At 32.1% G+C, this 21,861-nt stretch overlaps 1 protein-coding gene across 4 annotated transcripts in view; it reads left to right on the top strand.

The window, feature by feature from the left end:
• Positions 1–21,861, top strand: part of LOC133188391 (receptor-type tyrosine-protein phosphatase epsilon-like) — a 334,222-nt gene that overhangs the window by 29,627 nt on the left and 282,734 nt on the right. Inside the window, exons 26-27 of one of the 4 annotated variants that reach the window (XM_061323787.1) lie at positions 1,657–1,792; positions 2,511–2,767. The exons of the other annotated variants lie outside the window; for them this stretch is intronic. Of the exons in view, the coding sequence (XP_061179771.1) occupies positions 1,657–1,792; positions 2,511–2,609 (235 nt within the window). The 3' untranslated portion in view covers positions 2,610–2,767. Of the gene's footprint in view, positions 1–1,656; positions 1,793–2,510; positions 2,768–21,861 lie in introns of those variants that run through there. 4 annotated transcript variants of the gene reach the window in all.

A 21,861-nucleotide genomic window follows, 5' to 3' on the forward strand; every position in this document is an offset into this window, starting at 1 on the left:
GCAAATCATCATCATCAAAAGAGAGAAAATGCCATTAAATGTATAATGTTTCATCCAAATTTTATCAGATTTGTCTTGAATGCCACTGATGCGAATATATATTTAGAGAAAACATTGCTAACATGTGGTAATTTTGATGCAGTTGTTTAAGTACATCATCTATACTTATAAATTAATAAATTTTGCAAATAAACTCTGAAACGGCTGCACCAGAGTTCTTACTTACTCCTCTAACAATACACTAGATACAAGCTGATGTCCGTAAACTATATTTAGATTTCACTCGCATAGTAAGTATCGTACATTAAATTAAAAGTCTACTTTCATTTTCTATACACAGCCATGAAATAGCAAAAACGTGAGTACGGTGGCGTTTCCGGTTGGCGGATCTAAGTTACTGGCAATGTTTAATGAAACTGACAACAAGCAATCGTTTATTTATTTCATAAAAAGTCATCACTGCATTATTCAATCAAAACTTGATTTAAATGATATAAAAGAAATAAGTTCTGATAACCGATTAAAAAGGGAAATGTGAAAATTATTTTCATCGTTCACCGATCTTGATATTGACGGAAGCTTCTAGAACATCATAAAGCATCGAGCCCGATGTTATAAAGAAAAACGCTGCGTGAACATTAAAAAAACTTTTGTTTGAAATAACTGTGAATGGTCATTTAAATAATGGTAAATCATTGATAACACTTTAAGTTGTGAATATATTTATATATCGAAAGACAAACCGAAGTACTATTTGTACTTCGTAATAAACTTGCTTACATGAAAAGAGAAAATTAATGAATAAGGTATTGTTCAAATACAATTAAAGCTGTAAAATGTTGTGCTTGAATCAATACATTTCATTTTTTTTCTGAATACAGTCTTTAGTATAAAATACTCGGCCTATTCATAGGGTGTTAAAAGCTAATTCTTACACAGGTACTTGGGTCTTGGGTTATAAAAATGTATGTACCTTATTTATATGTAAAAGTAAAGAAAGTAAAGTACATTATTTACTTACCAATAAAGTACATACATATTTATAAACCAAGACCCAAGTACCGGTTCATTTTACCCCCCCCCCCCAAATCAATTTATCATTAAAATGTACATATTCGCTGCTTTATCATTGACAGAAATGAAATAAGAGCATCAGAAGTACAATATCAATAACATAGTATAACAGGTTTCACAATAAACGTCAATTAATGAAATTGTTATTTTTCGAGTTTTTACAAAAAAAAAAGGGGGGGGGGAGACGTACATTGTATAATTATCAAGTTCATGTGGGATTTTTTCCTGATATAATCCTGTAGGCTGTGTCAGTAGAAACTACAATATATTTTATGTCGGTAGTGGTATAAATTTAATTTCCCGCGCTTGCGCGGGATTTCATCTAGTGCAGTATATAATTCAAGGAAAACTTGATTGCATGTCCGATTATTTTGCTCAAAAGGGTAATGATATAAATGTCCTTTTTCACAATAAAGAAAACAAAGGCGGAAAAGGATTAATACATTACATTGCTTGATCTTGTAATTACAGTTAAAATTTAAAACTGATTCTCTAATGAAAGAAAATGAAATTGTTACATGTATTTAGAAATAGTTATTGTACAACAATTACACACATGTGAAATTTGTCTTATTCACTTAGGGATGGGGCAACTGGATGTGGCGTGTTTTGTTGTGTTTATAACGCCCTACAACAACTACAACAGGACGACGAGATGGACATGTTCTCAATAGTGAGGCAGCTGCAAATACGGCGACCGGAAATGATTTCTACCTTGGTGAGTTAAAGTACCTAAATATGCTAACAACTATCTATTAGCAAGTCAATCAAAATTTTACTACTGTAATTCAGTTTTTTGAAATTTCAAAATCATAAGATTTATGCTCCCAGTATGTGTTATACCTCTTTTAATTAATGTCCCATTTCATGAATACGTACACTAATCAGTCTTGAAATCAACCAACAATCCGGTAAAAATGCTTTCGAATTTTATTATACACCCGCAAACGAAGCTTAGAGGTTGTATATAAGAATCACCTTGTCCGTCTGACTGTCCCTGTAGCTGTCTGTCCGTCTGTCACCTTCAATCAGGTTCGGGCTCCAACTTTGTAGTGGAGAACCATTGGTAATCATACTAGGTACAAAAATTGTTTGACCAGAGGGACGTTGGCCTAAGATAAAGTATGAAATTCTTGTCAGGTTTACAACTTCTTTATGGAGAAACATTGAAAGTTCATACTTCATACAAAAATTACTTATGACTCAGCCCAAGGTAATTCAATTCAAGGTCACGAACATGTATTGAAAATGTTTAATTCGTGTCCAGACCATATCCTGTAATGGAGAGCATTAGAGGCTCATACATATCACAAATATTGCATATAATTGCAAAAATTGATAAATTCGTCTCCGTTCTATAATTTTGAACGGATTATTTTGTGAGCTCTTGTGAGATTAAGGTAAGAATGTTCATTGTCCTTTCGGTTTCGTTTTAGGAGGAATATCAGTTTTGCTACCAGGCTATCCTTAACATTTTGAAGAGGTCCTTATCACAAGAACACAGCAATAGTGAATGTGTATATGCCAATATATAAGTCTCTGGAACAAAATGCTGTACACATATATGTAACTGTCTTTTATTCATGTAAAGTGGAAAATGAAGCTTATTCAATATAAAGCACTAGAAAGATGTGTATACTTTTTTACGTATTTGCTGATGACTTTATATATCAAAATTGTGAAGGATGTGTATTATGACTCAATATGTAATAAAGATTTTGCATGTACTTCTAAATTATCATTCAACACTCCATTCTATATATATATATATATATATATATATATATATATATATATATATATATATATATATATATATATATATATATATATATATATATATATATATATATATATATATACGGGGGGTTATCAAAAAGTTCGTGGACTGACGCGATAAAATTAATAATATGTAGTCTTTGTTTACAAAATTTAAGCGGAACGTAAAACAACAAAAGTTTTTGACACCCTGACTACAAATCGACACTAACTGTGCATATTTCATCTCTCTGAATCTTTTTGGGCATTAAAAAACAAGTACTCTGGATGCTTTTTATTTTTCTATAGCCAGTTTAAACATTCCTTAGGTCAATACCAGTTTTCCAGGAGCGAAACTCTATAGAGTGTTTGAAAAAGAAACCCCTCCCCCTTTTTGACATTATTTTCAAGCCCATAATTGTTTGGACACTTCATATAAAATTTACGATAAAATTTCATAGAAATAACAAAATGGGGTAAAAATTGCAAAGGACTATATTCTGTAGTGGCCAGTATCTGCCCCCAAAATAAAACTTTGATGGAGTAATCTTTAATTATGTTTTAAACCAGGTGGATATTTGCAGACTTCAAAGCATTAAATATATTTATCAACTATGACATCATTAGTTAGATATGACGTCAATAAAATGACGTAAATTCCAAATTGCAATGATTTTGAGAGAAAATAGTGTATTTTACGTCGGTATTTTGATTGGAAATTATCGAGCGCAGGTCTGCTCAGACTAGATCTTTTGATATAATGTGTAGAATGATAATATCAATGAAATATGTAAATATGGTACCTGAGCAAGCTTGCGCTCTATAAATACTATAGTCAAAATTGAACAAACTGTGCATTTTGGCCTCTATTTTAAAAATAACGGAAATCCAAATAGTTTGTGACGTCACAGAGACAAGAAAAGCCAACTAATTTTTCCAATTTCATTATATATTGTCTTAATTTGGATTATTTTATACAATATATGCACTTTTTCCCATTTCAAGAGATTTTCAAAATTTGACTATTATGGGGGCAGGAATACGCCCTTACCGTATATAGTTCTTTTACTGAACAAATGTGTCGTACCACATGCCTGAATTAACGAGATTTTTTGATGACAAATACTCATATCTAAAGAGTTTTTCTCAGTTACACTCAGGTAGGAAAAAACGTCATATTAGAGGTTGCGCCGCCTGGACATACCTCTGCTTACAAAAACACTAACAATTTATTAAAAAATAAAAATAATGATTTATGGTTTATTCTATAGATAGAAAAGATGATGCTAACTAAATGTGTAAAAATTCATTGATGTACCTAAAGCGGTTTTAATTTTATGACGCTAGTCCACGAACTTTTTGAAAACCCCTTTTTGAAAATATATATATATATCGGCCATCTACGGAAGTCAATAAATTGCTTTCGATGCCGATGGAAATTTCTTCATTTTCATTACTTTGCTTGATATGTATCAGCAGTGATGAACTCTTAGTTGTTGTCATATTTTTAATAAATATCCATAATTTCTTTTATTAAATTTGTTTGGAAAGGTGAAATTTATGTAAGCTCCGGCGTGATTCTAACTCATGACTTGATTTATAGCTAACTGGTGGTCCAAGCCATTCTGCGCTACGCCGTTACGCAACAATTTTGCCAAAAAAAAAAAACAAACAAACAAACAAACAAATCAAAACAAACACAAAAACAAAATCCCAGAATTATATTCACATTCATTGTTTATCTCAAAAGTACCTTACAATATGAATGTGTCGATGTATCTATTTTGTAAATGTCCGATATGCACATGGATGCATTCATAACAATGTGAACCCGTGCACGCACGGGTCAAAGTCTAGTACATTCTTAATTTAAAGCCAAACGTTATCTATATTTTAGCATTGAATGTTTTTAAGGCTTTTTTAAAGACATTTATGATACAGCAGAGTGAAAGAATTATAATTTACTAAAATGCAGAATTGATAATTTTTCAAAAGATATTTTTCAATGGATATGCTATTAATATTGACAAAACATCCAGGCCTCCCAAAAAAAAAAAATATCAGGATTGAAAATGTGCCTCAATGTATTTATGTATTTCCGTTAACAACAATCCTTGAAGCTGATCTAAGTCATTCGTTTGAGAGAGAAATAAAGTGGCGACCCTAATTTGTTAATTTTCTGTTTTACTTAAGTGGTTTGTCAAGAGCAAGGATATTCATAACGCATGACGAGGCAAAAATGTTATTCACTGATGTATGAATTTTTCTTCCTCTTCAAAATACTTCACCTTGATGATATTTGGTCGTAAGACGTGTTTTTTTTTTCTAACAGGTAAGATTTTTCCAATTTTCTGTAGTAAACAGTTTTGGGAATTTTGATTAGCCAATCGTGTGGATGACCGATAATTAAAATTTTTCTATTTTACTGGGGTTTTTTTCTGTGCCATTATAATTATATACACTGAACTTAATTGTTTGTACAATATATGATACATCATCATGCAGAAATTTCAGTCTCATAATTTACAATATAGAGCTAGGTTTCATAGTTAAACTACGAAATTTATATGTAGAAAAATCGCACAGTTTTGAAGAAAAATGTAACTGTTTTGCCAAACCAAATGGAGAAAATAAAGATATTAACAATCTTTTAACAATCTTATAAATATTTTCAAATTTTTTTTTTTTTTTTTTTTTTTTTTTTTTTTTTTTTTTTCCAGAAAAAAAAATTCTACTCAGTATTACTGACCGATTGAAATTCATTTAATATGTGTTTTATGTAATCATATGTCCTTCCCCCAAAAACCAAAATATAATTTATTAGTTCTCTCTCTCTCTTTCTCTCTCTCCCTCTCTCTCTCTTTCTCTTTCTCTCTCTCTCTCTCTCTCTCTCTCTCTCTCTCTCTGTGAACTAGAAAATTTTAAAAATTAGGTCAATACGAAAGATGTTACATGAATTGCTTATTATCTTTTTTGCATTTTTTCATTTTTTTTTTCTTCGCGTTGCGGTAAAACCTCACAAATCAGCAGTGAGAAAGGGGGAGAGTATTTTTACATATTGTTATTCACAGCTGCAAAAGATGTAACTTTAAATTGAAGGTTAATTGGTTATTATATCTTTATGTTAAAACAGAATATATAACCTGATGTAACCTATGGAAATTTTAGTACTTCCTCGTCGTTTATCTTTCGTTTGAATGCTTTTCAAATTTGAACGGTGTTTTCGTATATTTAATGTCCATATCTATTTATATGTCTTCCATAAATATTTTTATTTAACAGATGTGATATAAATTTTTTAAAAATTATTTGTATAAATATTAAATTTCCTGTCTTTCATATATGACTGATACTACATGTACTTTACAAAATTTTCAATGAAACCTACAAAAGAAGTGAAGCTCCTAATGACAAAGATGTAGATTTCGGTAATTTAAGTATCCTTAATAGGAGTCATGCAGTCAACCATTTATATTTTATAGAATTTTGTTACAATTATTCTATTCAAAGTCCTTATTTTCAATTTAAATGTAAAGTGGCATTTAATTTCCAAAAGAAAAACACGTTAACTAATAAATACTTCGCAGATAATTTTCTGTGAATATATAAATATTGGAATACTGTGAAGGCGAAAACGGGTGAACGTTTGACCAGTAGACTTTTCCATCAATAAGTTTTAACAGTTGTTGTTCTTATAAGTACTGGTATTGATGGAATAATTATTATGTTTTAATTGAAAGATTTTTGACAGATAGATACGGAAAAACGAAGCTGCATATAATTCAAAACAAAATTTGACAGGTCAACGGAAGCTTTTTTGGTAGGGCGCTCGCTGCGTGATCAGGAGGTCCGGGTTCGATTCTCGCTCACGGAGCCGTATCAAACCTAAGCGTATAACACAGATTCCGAATGTTCCTTCGCCAAGCGCACAGCATTAGAAGAAAAGCATGGATCTTTATAATGTGACTTTAAAAACGAAGGTCCCGTATCACGGTAGGTGTTGGCACGATGAATAAACCTCACTGCTCAATAGTCCTAGGTGCCGAGAATAGATCTTATTTTTAAGCCTTTCATCGGTATTAATTGGGTAACGTCTCAAATGAGTGAAAAATTCCTGCAAGGAACATTATACAACAATCAATCAATTAATCAAAATAAGACAATATTTATAGTATACACTTCCTTTATAAACTGTGATATCAGATTCTAAATATTGTCGTTTACTAATTATTGAATTAGAAATTCATATAATGAGTAATTGTCGTGTACTCATTATATGAATTTCTAATTCAATAATTAGTAAACGACAATATCAATAAACCATTGTTAAGACTGGAACACAACAAACATCTTATTTAAAAAAAAAAGAACATATTATAAAATCAATCAGTGATAGGCTTTGGACTGAGAGAAATTAAAAAATATCAGTTTTCTAGCTACGGCAAATTCAAACCATCTGAACTTTAGTTGGTCCTAAATATCATCGGTTTTATCTAAGAAATGGCTCAGTCCCGAGATGACCAAATCGCATGTGAAAGATAAGATGACAAAAAAAAACTTGTACTTAAAACATGGGGCTAGAAAAAAATAATTAAAATAAATTTACCTGCAGATGACTGAGACTGAGATAAGCAGAGGTGTCCATGGCTCCCTTCTTCTCATATTGGTGTCAAATCAAATATCAGTTAATAACGAAGGATAAATTATGCTGTTCTTAAAACATGCTTGCTATATGAATTTATTAAGGGATAACAATGCGCACTGTTACTTGTTAAGGTAAAAATAGCTTCCTTGTATATACGATATATTATTTACCATTTACACCACATGTATTGCAATATTTAGACTAACTATACTTTGTAAGTAAGTGATTTATTTATCTATAGTGACATTTAATGCGTTCATTACTTGTTTTGTTTACAAACAGAAATTTAAAAATAAATCAATACCCGGCCCATCGGGGTAATACATGTATGCCACTTTAAACACAAAATTGAAATAAATACATAAAGAGCACAACGTTAAGAGATAAAGAAAAAAATTACATAAAATTAATTAATTCATTATATATAATTAATTAAAACATCATAATATTGAAATATATGCATTTTCTAATTATACACCTGTGTGCTAAGATTAGCAGTGGCTGTTATAAAAAAATATATATTGGAAGATGTATATGACACTAAGATACATTTTACAATTCTAAAAATAATTGACTGTCTACTCACAAACGAAGAATACAAATACTTTGCAACGTGATTTAGTAATTGATTGAGAATAAATTGGTACTTTGCTGTTCCAGCATTAAGCCTTTTCTGTCTTTACACAGCAATTCCTTTAAAAAAAAAAGGCAGAAGTATCTTGTCGTGTTATTCTGATTTAATAAAAAATTTATGTTACTCCTGAATATTTACAGGTAATGAAAAAAATGAATGGTGGGAATTTTGTGATATGGTGTGTAACTGCATCATTTCAAGCTTGCTATGGATACAGTAAGTTTAATGAGTGGATACTTTTAAACATCGTTGACGCAAAAGTATTAGTTTTAGTTCGAACAAAATATACGTATTCTTATCTGTCTCAAATAATAATGATACTGAAGTGATGTTCATACAATGCTGCATTGCGTAATCTTTTTTCAACGTACAATGTATTCAAAATATATTTACAAGCTGTTAATTGCTATTTTTATAGTTTTACAGAAGGGTGGGGTGGAGTAGAGAATATTCTAATCTATTTTTACACCTAGGACAACTAGTTGTTCAAGGAACGACAGGAGCTAGGCAAAGCTCAACGTTTCGCAGAAACGGACCATACAAAGCAATCGATGGATATCCGTCCTTTCTTTCAATGAAAAGTAGATCCTGTTCACATACAGGAGGACGACAATCAGAAGCGTGGCTAGAAATAGACCTCCAGAAAGTTTATAATATAAGATACATCAGATTCTGGTATCGTAATGACCGTAAGTATTTACATTGGGTTAAGAATCGATATTTTGCATTATAAATCTTTTGGCACTAAAAGAATTAATACACACTCAGTTCAAGGTGTTTCAGTATTCTTAGCTGTTACATGCAGAACGTTGAGTCACTGATGTGGTCAGTTTTATCGTGATTATGCCAGATACCGTGTATCTTTGGGGCCACGTCATTTGTACAGTTATTGATTATTTTCAAATTCTCTGAGTCAAGTTCTTTAAGAGGTTACAGAATACGAAACATCATTAATGTCATATGGTACCCATAATCGTTAGGCTGGAGATTTGTCAAAAACTTTCAAAAAGAAAAGACACGTATAGTCCCTAAACACAATTTATTGATTGCTATGATGAGATCAAAGTTTCAAACATCTTGCTCTTTTTCTCTAGAAATTATTCTTCATGACGTTACAAAGTTGATCATATATTTAAAATGCTTAACATCTGTAAAATGTTTTATTGGATTATTATGATGATTATTATGAAGAAAAGCTTATTCCCTCATCACAAGGAATGATGGTAAACCTGACTTAAGATTATTTTGACTGTGTAAAGGCAAATGACTGAAACATACAGAAAAGTTTTTCGTTTCATTAAAAAATGGTTTTAAAAAACTATACTGTCTTTTCTCTACAAAGAAATCCATTGATTTATTTGTCAAATAGTTTGAGTTCAATGGTTCTTTGTTTTTGATAGGTTTTTTTTTTCGGGAGGGGGGGGTGCTCAATTGAAATTAAAAGTAGCTTCTTTTTCTTGAACTTCATATCCGTCACACTTAATTTTGTCGTAAATGGACTGGTCGTATTGGTTTATTGAACAAAAGAGCAAATATATCCGTATAAAATTCAAAGCTAGTATACCTTGAGTTAAGATTTTAATTTTTGTTTGTTTGTTTGGTTTGATGTTTGTTTGTTTTTTATTTTTTTTTTAAATCCAGGAAACATTCTATGAAAAATATCCGTCAATTAAAAATATAAATGCACAACATGATGATTTTTTTTAAATTGAAATACATATCAATATCAATCACGGTTGACATTATGAATGATACACCCAACAAACAAATGCAAATAATTTGAAAATATTTTAATTGTCTTACTATTTGGTTATATTCTTAAATCAGTACCGTCATGGTAGCTCAATCGGTAGAGCGCTCTCTCCGTGACGGAAGCTCATGCGTTCGAATCACGACCGCGACTGACCTAAGTCGATAAAAAATAGGTAGCAACTGTTCTTTCACCAAGCGCCCGGTACTTTGAAGTGAAAGTTGCAGGTCCTTCGGAGGACACCTTAAAAACTGAGGCTCCGTGACACGACAAGCGTTGGCACGATAAAGATCCCTCAATGCTCAATGGCCCTGAGTGCCGAGTAAAGGTTTAAATTTGTAGCCCTTCACCGGTATATGGTGACGTCTCTATATGAGTGAAAAAAATTCTCGAATGGGACGTAAAACAACATACAATCAATCAATCTTAAATAAGCTCAAATGCGCTCCCAGTGTTTGGATATGTTTTGTTCTGTGTTCTATTATTTGTCTGTATGGCACTGGGGAGACGTGTGACTGCCTTTTAACCGTAATAGAAAGCTACCAATCCCACGCCTTGCCATTAATTGTATATGCATATAGCATATTTAGGTGAAGGGGAACAAAAATTGTGAATTTCATGGGCCCTGCATCCCTGGGACCCCAGGGGTGGGGCTAAAACCACCAAAATTCATGCAATCTTTAAAAATCTTCTTCTTTACTCCTGAACTTCAAGCAGTTAAACTGTTGGCATCATTGTAATAAGCATTGGTCCCTCTACCAAAATTGTGAAATTCATGGCCCCAGGGTCAGGGGTTCTGGTGCTAGGACGGGGCTATATAGATCATATGGTGAAAGTGCATTAATTCTTTAAAAATCTTCTTCTCTGCTCCTGGGTATCATTCAAACAAACTAAGTGCATGGTTATGATAAGCAATGATGCCTTTTCCAAAATTGTGAATTTCATGGCCCCCGGGTCCGTGGTTCTGGTGTTAGGGCAGGGCTCTATTTATTATATAGTGAAAATGCATTCAATCTTTGAAAATCTTCTTCTCTGCTCCTGGATATTATTTGAACAAACAAAGTGCATGGTTATTATAAGCATTGATGCTTTTCCCAAAATTGTGAATTTCATGGTCCCTGGGTCAGGCGATCTGATGTTAGGGCGGGGCTCTATTGATTATATAGTGATTATATAGTGCATTAATTCTTTGAAAATCTTTCTTCTCTGCTCCTGTGTATTATTTAAACAAGCTAAGTGCATGGCTAATTATGATGCACAAGGATCTTTTTTCCAAAATTGTGAATTTCATGGCCCCAGGGTTGGAGGGGGGGGGGGGCTTTATTGATTATATAGTTGAAAAGAATAATTTCTTTAAAAAATATTCTTTTCTGCTCCTGGTTATAAAGAAACTAAGTGTGTAGTTATGATGCGCAAGAGTGCTTCTTCCAGAATTTTGAGTTTCATGGTCCCTAAGTCCGACGTTGTGGTGTAAGGGTGGGGCTCTATTGATAATATAGTGAAAATGCATTAATTCTGTCAAATAATCTTGTCTGCTCCTTAGTGTTGAGCAGATAAACAAAGTGCATAGTTATGATGAACAATTGTGCTTCTTACAGAATTTTTAAAACTTGTGGTCCCCAGGTTTTGGTGTTTCTTGGGGCCGGGGTGGAGGTGGTGTAATTATTAATAAAGTGAAAATGTGTTAATTCTTTGAAAATCTTCAACTAAGTGCATAGTTATGATGATGAGGGTACCTCTACCAAATTTGTGAATTTCACGACCCTGGGACATGGGTTTTAGTGTTAGGGTAGGAGTGTGAATCTGTAGTGAAAATGCATTATTTCTTTGAAAATCTTTAATAAGGAAGGATATTTTAACCAGATTTTTTAACATCAGGACCATTTGGTCAAGTGTTCTTGTCCAGGCCAAGGCTCATTTAATTTTTATTCAACTAGAAGAAGTTATTCCCCTTTGCCATTCACTTTTGATAATTAATCATTGTAAGTAATGTATTTGAAAGTTAAAAGAATAAGAGAATTATGCAAAAACTTTTATTGAATAACACAAAAAGTACTTTCATTTTTTTAATGATCAGGTAGACATGTAAATAATAAATAAATAAGAATGAGACCAAAAAAAACTTATTAAATGTTCTTCAAAGACCAAGAGAGGCCAATGTGAGAGGTCACAATATGGGGTTTAAAGTGGTACAGAAGAACTTATAGCTTGTTAATAGTCTGCATGGTGATAGTGCTAAATGGGGGATAGATTAGAATTTAATGTTTGAGTTGTTATTGAATACTAGACTAATTATTTCATTGATCCTAATCATCCTATTTCTTTTGGTTTTGGGCAACAAAGCTTCATCTATCAGTTTATTTTATACTCTATGGATCTTCTAAATTGTTGTATTATACTCAGGTGACCGCTAAGGCCCTTGGGCCTCTTGTTATGAATAACTATAAACAGGTATTAAACATAAATTTATTTTATTCATATATAATTCATATTGCCACTTCCCATGCAGAGCTTCAACAGTTTTATGTTCTTTTTGAGGTAGAATTTAATTTTAATTCCTGGTTCTAAATAGAAAGGCTTCAAAGGAAAGGAAACACAATAAATGATTATTTCTTGAACATTTGTATTTCTTGATAACTCAAGAATATACGAGGTAGCTTGATTAAATACTTATATCAGTATATTTTATAATGGTAGACGCATTTCAACAAAATATTACAAAAATCTTCATTGATATTGAATAAACTAAAAGCACCTTGAAAATGCCCTATATAAATTTGTATTCGTACTTTTGTGTTTAGACATGCCCTTTTCACTACATTGTAGTATAATCTCCAATAATTTGGTGTTTTGATATACCCCATTTCGCTAACAATGTACCAATACCAACCTCCACCCCTCCCCCTCCCCCATCATCTTTTCAATTTTTTAGAGGAAAGATAGCTATTGTTTTAAACACAAGAAAAGATAATTGTTAGTCCATGAAAAATGGCAATATTTTGAAAGGCATAGTTTTTGCTACAATTAATGTTAAGCAGCAAAATTTTATAGTCACGCATATATAAAATTATTTATCCAAAACTCAAAAAAAGTTCCTTTTTTATATTCTCATTAAATCTCGGACCTCGTGAATACATTATGTTACTGTGGAATCATCATTGTTGTGGGTGATAATGTTCGTGGATTTCGTGGGTCAACCTTACCCACGAATTTACATCCCCACGAACAATTTTTTGCCATCGCACTGATTAATTACAACCAACAAAATAATAAACGAGCTGCCCACGAAATTACATCCCCACGAACCAATCAAATTTTGCTTGCCCACGAACATTGACCCCCACGAATTTAAATGATTCCACAGTAACTCAATTATGAAATGCAAGAGCATCACTAGAACTATTTTCCTGTTTATTGACAAAAAAATTAAATAAAAAATCTGGCAAGTTGATCTACGAAAATTCTCTGCTGATGAAAATACTTACTGCTTTCATCATTAACAGAGGATGTCGATCTAAAACACGAAAAATAAAAGTAAATGAATTAAAAGAGGAACGCGGTGAAGAAATTGATAAAATCAAACTAACATGCAATTCTTTGTTATATAAAAGCATCATATTATATGACTAAGTTCCTCTTATTGTCTTTATATAATCTCATACATGATTATTGTAACAAAAATAAAGTTTATGATCGTTAAAGATACAATTCACCATCATTGTTTTGTTTCAATTTGTTTTTATCTGATATTTTTTATTCAATGTACAGGCACAATGGACTGTCAGACAGTTCAATTAGTTACATGAGTAAATGCACGAATGCAGGATAGTGTGATCTGTTTGCGGGTTTCTTTTTTCTGAAGTTGTTTGATATTCTTGTTCATATATTACAGGTTTCAATGAACTTGAAAACATCTTGAGATTACGTGGCTACTCTCTGCAATATTATATCTATAAATGGAAAATATGCTACCAAGATAAAACTCCCATAAACCAGATCATCCCTATGCCATCAATAGTGGAATGTCCCCACAAGACACAACTTGTACGATTCTATACAAATACAACAAGTGGAAGGGACAGAGGACAGGTCTTCTTGGAAATATGCGAAATCGAAGTGTATGGTAATCAAAAAAAATACTAGCATCAAAACAAAACAAAAAGAAAAAGGAATTCATTAAAATACTTGTTTACAGTACCAACCAGACCCAACCTGACACCTAAGCAGTCCCAGAAAGCAGTCCCGGGGACTGCTTTGGGACCGCTCTGGGACTGCTGTGGGACCGCTCTGGGACTGCTCTGGGACTGCTGTGGGACTGCTCTAGAAAGCAGACCCAGCAGTCCCAGCAGTCCCTGGGACTGCTTTCTGGGACTGCTTTGTCCACTCATGCACGAAAAAGGTTCTGAATGACATGATAGCTCCGCCCCTTGTGTATTCTGAATTTGCAGGCTGCCTATTTTTGTTTTGTTTACTTTCAGCAGAGAGGTGTTAAAGATGAAGAATAAAAATATCCAAGGATTTCTTACAACATTTTAATAAGTAAAGATAGATATACATGTAATTACTAAATGTCTTCAGGGGCTGTAAATTTACACAATTGTAGTCTAGAATTAATTCTAAAAAATGAAATTAGTTAAAAGGGAAGTCAGGAGATGATCGGACTTTTATCTCTTGAATTAAACCTTAATACGGGTGTTTGAAAGAAAAAAAAAATATCTCTAAGGCCTATTTAATTAATTAATGCTAATTAAATCTTTAATACAGGTGATTGAAAAAAATATCTAGGCCTATTTAATTAATTAATGCTGTCAAGTAACGATATGTACTCAAAGTTTGCATAAGCACTATTTAAAAAAAACAAACTTGTCATTACAATAAGATATTCAGAGGGACGTACTGTACTGGATTTTTTTCAACTTGAAAAAGCTAAAACTATGCTAAAAATAGAGCATTCCATGCTATTTTTTACCGCCCTCAAATAAAACCTAATAATTTACTAAATGACCCTGAAATAAAATTATTCTACCATTCTTCAGTCATTTAAACAATTATATTTGTGAACAATTACTGGGGGATCTATTTATGAATTTGTTTTTGATTTATAAACAAGTTGTTAAAAGAGTAAATTTATGAACATATTTAAATTATTGGGAATTGTGACTTATTTCTTATTTGTTTTGTTTTTTTCCTGGCCGATTAATAAAAAGCAATACAAATGTATAAAATGGTGTCAACACCTGAGGTTTCAATCGCCTTCGGGCATGATTAGCAGAAAGCCAATGCATGTTATTTGGGTATCGGTGTTACACATCACTGAACACGCTGATCAACAATGACACTAATTTCAATCTATGTACTGCAAAAAATCTTCGTTTATTTCGGGATTAATTAATTTTGAACATCATCTGAGGGTTCCATTCGCGTGATTTACAAATGTACTCTCAAACGTTTATATAATAAAAGTATTACTGTTTTCTGTTACATACATGTAGATAATCTAATGATAATTAAATTGGCAAGTCAGTGAAAATAATCATGACTGAAATATAATACTCAAAGAATTTTTCAAAAGCTCCAGTACTTAAGAAACTGCATTCAGAGTATAGCATGGAAATCGGCCTTGCTCTATAATTATAAGGTCTATTTCAAGCTAGGTTTGATAGAAAATAAATAACTCAAGTTTAATTTTCTATAAAAAAAAATAAAAAATAAATAAATATGGAAACGAATATCAATCACAGTAAATTAAGAAATTGATATATTTTGGTGAAAAATTAATATACCACAAAACTGTGTTTAAATATTCATGTTATTAGTAGGTGTGAACGTCTTCCTTGTTCAATATTTATTATTTGTTTCTATACGCGTAGTGTGATTTTCTTGACAGTTCAAAAATGACTGTTGCATGAGAATTGATACTGCTCAGAAAGAAATGGATCATCAATTTCGACTGCCTTTTATAGTTACATTGTTTATTTGTAATCTCATTTCTGAGTAAGCTCGGCCCAATAAATTAATTAACCCCGCCCACTGGAACTGCTGGGACTGCTTTATGGGACCGCTGGGACTGCTTTCTGGGACCGCTGGGACTGCTGGGACCGCTGTGGGACTGCTCTGGGACCGCTATGGGACTGCTCTGGGACTGCTTTAGCAGTCCCAGAGCAGTCCCAGAAAGCAGTCCCCGGGACTGCTCTGGGACTGCTTTGTGTCAGGTTGGGTCTGGTTGGTACTGTATCTATAACTTAAATTACCTTTAACCTTTTCTTTGAAGATACTTCTGGTATTCTGTACAAATAGTTACGGATTCAATTAAAGCAAGCCTGAAAACATAATTGGATCAGAACTATGCACACATCATTCAATTCTTTTGCTTGAAGCATTTAAACTTGATATACCGTTAAGATTTGGTTTCTATATAAATCTATGCATAACAAGTCTAACATTTCCAATGTTTTACTGAGCGAGCATACAAAAATCGATGTTTGACCGTAGAGTGAGATATTGGATCTGTCGATGATATATTGGACCGCTTAAGTCACACTGGGCGGGATCAGCTAATTCTTATTTGCATCCTTTTTGTGTTCGACAGTGATGCAATTGACCGAGTTTAACCGCAGTGTGGGTTAAGGGAATTTACATCATGAAAGCCATCACAAGATGCATGTATAATAAAAAAAATAGAGGTATAACAAAATAATTATTGACTGTGTTCTCGGTAAAATGCGTTTTGTCGAATCCTCGAACCAAACTACTTGCCTACAGCAAAACGGCCTCAGCCAAATAGTTTGGTATTTGGGTCCGATAAAACGCATGTTGCTCACGACCCCAGTCAATAAGTGTATAATATCTTCTCCCTATTCTGTTATCATTTGAAAGGTTGTGATCAAAATCAGTACGGTGAAAACTGCACAGATTGTGTAGAACGCTGTGTGGATTGTCATATAGTAAATGGATGTATTAAATGTCAACCTGGATTCACCGGAAGGAACTGTGAGAACTGTGAACCAGGCTATTCTGGCCAAAATTGTGGTAATTTTTTCTTTAATTTTATATTAGGTACTTGTAAAAGTTGGTGAATAACCAGACAACTGTATGCAAAATGTAAGATTTTTTACAATTCAATTTTAAACTCTCGACAACGATTTTCCTATATACTACATGTAGTATCCGCTTTAAAAATAAAAATTTAAACAGATTTAAATGAACCTTCGATTTTTTGTTTGCTGTTACAATTTCAGCTTACTAGTTGTCCAAGTGTATGTAAATACATCTTGATCTTTTATAAAAGTCACATATCATGCAGAATTTAGTCTTGTGTTTCAATGATGAATTACGTGCTCTCTACAATACCTAAAATACCTCTGTAAAGCAGTTAATAATCTGTACCTTTAGTATAAATTAGACCAAATGAATAACAAATCTTCTCTTTACCAAGAATCAATAGGTAAAGCATAATACATGTATTTGCATTATTGTATTATTAATCACCTAGTATTAAACAGACTGCATGTACTGTTTGGAATATGTAGTGTTTTTTAAACCGAAATACAATTTTCAGTGCCTTGTCCAAGAGGGTCGTATGGTTATAATTGTTCCCAGTCGTGTAGTGGTAACTGTCGTTATTCAGAGGAGTGTGACAAAGTGACCGGAATCTGCCTCGGTGGATGTCTGCCTGGATACAGAGGGGATATTTGTTCACAACGTAAGGAAAATATTAAAGTGTGATTGGCATATGTAAAAGAAAACTTATCAAAACTAAAATCCGTAGCTTCAACTAATTTTCCACCTACTTTATTCGTGAAAATTTTGCTCTTTTAAGATGGAATTTGCAAATATCAGAGTTTTTAAATTCCGTTCTGTAATTGATCGTTTTATGTATATATGGTTTATTTCAGCTTGTGAGTATGGAACATATGGTTTTGAATGTCTACAGGAATGTAGTGGGTATTGCTCTGGGAATGAAGCATGTGATAATGTAAACGGAAGCTGTACAAAAGGCTGTCAAAAGGGATTTGAAGGTAGCCAGTGTTTTAATGGTAGGTGTGAACAATTTATTTTATAATAATAGTACCAATAAAGGTTCATTACATAAAAATAATTAACACCCAATAAACGAATAAAAGTCATTGTTTATTACAAACATTTATCCATACTCGTATTAGAAATGTCAAGTGGGCATCATGTTTTCCTTGATAGCTTGTAAAATTGGTTCGTATGGAGAAGACTGCAAATACAACTGCAGCGGCCATTGTTATAAAGACATGCCTTGTGACAGATTTAATGGCACTTGTCCAAACGGATGTGATGTCGGGTGGTCAGGATCTATGTGTGAAAAACGTATGTAATGCATTGTAAGATATAAGCATCTTAAATGTCTTAATAAAAAATGTGGAATGGGAATGCAAGATTACAAAAAAACACTTTTGCTCATTTTCCTTAATTAAAAAAAACTTTGATCATGTATGTAAGTATTGTTAAAATGTTTAATGCATTTCTTTTCAGAATGTTCGCAGGGGAAGTATGGATTCCAGTGCAATGATACTTGTAATACATGTAAAAATATGATATGTAATCATGTTAATGGATCATGTTATTTTGGTTGTGTTGAAGGTTGGACAGGAGACCTATGTAATGAAGGTATGTAATATTTTATTATTTTAATAAAAAAATCATTCATTACTAATTAACCGATTATGTAAATAAATGCAATGTGAAACTTCACTTTGTTTACAGTGTGTCCCGACAGTTACTTCGGACCTTCCTGTTCTAGACAATGTGGAAACTGTGAGAATGAAACCTGTCATCATGTTACTGGAATTTGTCCAGGCAAATGTAAAGAAGGATGGAAAGGGGATAAATGTTTACAAGGTCAAATTCACATTCATGGCTCTTCTCGTCTAATTTCTAATATCCAAAGATTTTGAAATATATATAATATAATCTAAAATATTTTTTTAATTTATTTTTTTTATCTAAAAGACTTCATTAATAAAATTTAAGAAAAAATGCCCTTTTCAAAAGAATGATAGATTTGAAACAGCTATCTGTTGAATACTTTTTTCCAGTTATAGGTAGTAAAGAGACATTCATTGGTTTTATTAATATACATGTATTTACGTATGTCTGTTAGAATCGACGCCGAGGACTTTTAAGTTAATAACTCAATTGTTCTTTATGCAGTTTTTGCCTTGATAACTGAGGACCCTACAGAAACTCCTCTCAGTATGTCTGTTGTGGCTGGAGCTGTCGTAGGAGTAATGGTGGCTCTTGTACTTATAATAGTGGTCATAGTAATTAGGTAATAGGGGTGTATTATGCAGCATTCTACTTTTCTTTTCTTTTATTTTTACTTCTTTATTTTTTTTATTTATTCATTTATTGATTGATTTTTGTCTTTTAAAAACTGATTTCCGGTTGATTATAAAAAAAAAGAATAAACAAATAGATTTAATAATATTTTTGCGAAATCAAAATTATATTTCCATTAGGAAAGTGTTATTGTTTGAGTTATGATTATTTTTATCTTTGTGTGTGTGTAGGGGGGGGGGGATTGGTTTTGCCTGAAACTAGTACATTCCTAATTTTGATGCATCTTTTTTCACCATTAAGGGTTCGAAAGGGACAAAGACATTTAGCGAAACCTGACACTAAACGACATCAAAAGCTAGAAGGTATTTAAATAGCAATGATATTTTATAAAGTTTCACAATTGTGATCAACAAGGTTTGAGAAAGATGTAAGTACGTAAATGTCATCATTAATAGAGAATTTTACTGTTTTAATTGCTTGAGAAAACGTCTTTTTTTATCACTCGGCCTTTTTTCTAGATCACATGAATATGGATCCCCTTACTGATAAGCGAAATCATGTAGAAGAGACTCGACAGAGTGATGTAGCAGAGGAGTCAGCATATTACACCATTGAAACACCAACTAGAAGTAAAGTGGACACCTCCGGTAACATCATAATTGCAGAGTTAGGCAATGTCATTGCATTAAAGATCAAAACTGAGTGCAGTGAATTCAAAAAGGAGTATGAGGTTGGAAGAATGCACCGTTCGTTCTTTTGTTTTCCTTTTTTGACATTTTCAAATAGAAAATATTTTTTAGAGATTGTTTTTTTAAAATATTATTCTTGCACAACATTTCTCAAAAGAAAAAAATATGAATACATCTCGGGTCAGAAAATATAATGTAAAAAGCATTCCTGGGTGATTTTCTCACCAGTACTTTCTTTTAGTTTTTAATTATATTAAAATGTTTGGTTTTTAGGTCATTCCTTATGGCGAAGAGGCTCACATACCTTGTACAGTGGGGAAACGTCCAGAAAACAAACCGAAAAATAGATTTAAAACAACGTTTCCATGTATGTTACAGTTGTATACAGCACATAGAATAAAGATATACATTTGCCAATAGATGTTAGCATAATATAGGTTGTCAACTTTTGGAATGGATGAGGCATGCTTTAGATACTCCAACAAGAACAAATTATCTTAAGCTTGCTATCCCCTGTCAAAACGATGCTGGATTTTGCTTTTTATCACACACACACACACACACACACACACACTCTCTCTCTCTCTCTCTCTCTCTCTCTCTCTCTCTCTCTCTCTCTGTTTGTCGTATTCTGTCCAAAGGACATCAAAGAGATGTTAAGCTTATTTCAATGAAAATTGAATTGACGGAAATAGTTAAAGTTAACGGATATGTAACCTGGTAATAATTTGAGATATTCTAAAGGACCTTTTACAAGAAGCTAATGCCTCTATAAAACCGACCCAAAGAAATTTCAGAAAATCTTAACAGTATCCAATTTCATATGAGAAAATAATGTGCCCTGGGATAAGAAAAAAGTCCTGCTTACAAATGCAATAGATCATCAATACAACAGTCCTCTTTCATTTGCCTCTCTAAAATCTCTCTGAAATACTTTTTTAAACGATGCCTTCTTCTTGGGCTCCATGTTCTATTAATTAGAATTAAATTTACTAAGTAAATTATTTTTAAAAAAATTATTTATACAGATGATCATTCTCGGATTGTCCTTAAATGTACAGAGAGTGATTACATCAACGCAAATTATATTAAGGTAAGAACTTTAAAATCTGTCTATGTTTTTCTATGCATTTCTATCTTGTTTGAATACATGTAAGAAAGTCCTTATTAATTAGAATCATGGTCTAAAAAATACAAACAAATGAAACAATTACTTATCGATATCTTCAAATAAAAAATTAAATATTTGTTTTTTCCCCAGAACATGAAGGAAGAAAGAGCATACATTGCATCACAAGGTAAATCATAGTGTGTGTATTGAAAATGTCCATTTTAATTAATACAACTATTGATACACCAGCAATAAAAATAATGTGTAATTTATAGGCACACTTTAATACGATTCATAATAAAACGGTGCTGAATACTTTGCAAATTTCATTAACATCTAGATTTCCTACAGGCAAGTTTTTGTCATCTACATTTTATAATATTTCTTAAATTCAAATCACATTACTTTAGAAAAAAATACATATAATTATATAATTATACATATAATTATATAATTATAATGAAAAGAAAAAACAATTTATTTTTGTGTTTATTGCATTTAAATTTAAATAGAATGCTGATATTAAAATATGTGAAATAGTTATTAATAATAATAAAAAATAAAATGTCATTTAAAAACTTTGCAGTACACGACAAATTCTATGATTATAAAGGATCATAATTTGTATTTCAAACATTTTTTTTTTCTGTAGGGCCTAAACCTAATACTGTGGCTTGTCATTGGATGATGATATGGCAAGAGAACGTTTCTGTGATTGTCATACTGACTAATCTTATAGAAGGAACCAAGGTAAGGGAAAAGCGGTTTGGACTTGCTCAGATATACTTCCTGTTATTGATTTCTTACTTCATATGTCCATTATAATTCAATATATATCTTTGAAAGAAAATACGAAGCTTCAGGGGTGCTAATTTTGTAACGAATGAAGAC

The sequence above is a fragment of the Saccostrea echinata genome, unplaced genomic scaffold, assembly GCF_033153115.1.
Source record: "Saccostrea echinata isolate AGI-Se365-2 ecotype Australia unplaced genomic scaffold, CSIRO_AGI_Sech_v1 ptg000016l, whole genome shotgun sequence".
Taxonomy (NCBI): Eukaryota; Metazoa; Mollusca; class Bivalvia; order Ostreida; family Ostreidae; genus Saccostrea; species Saccostrea echinata.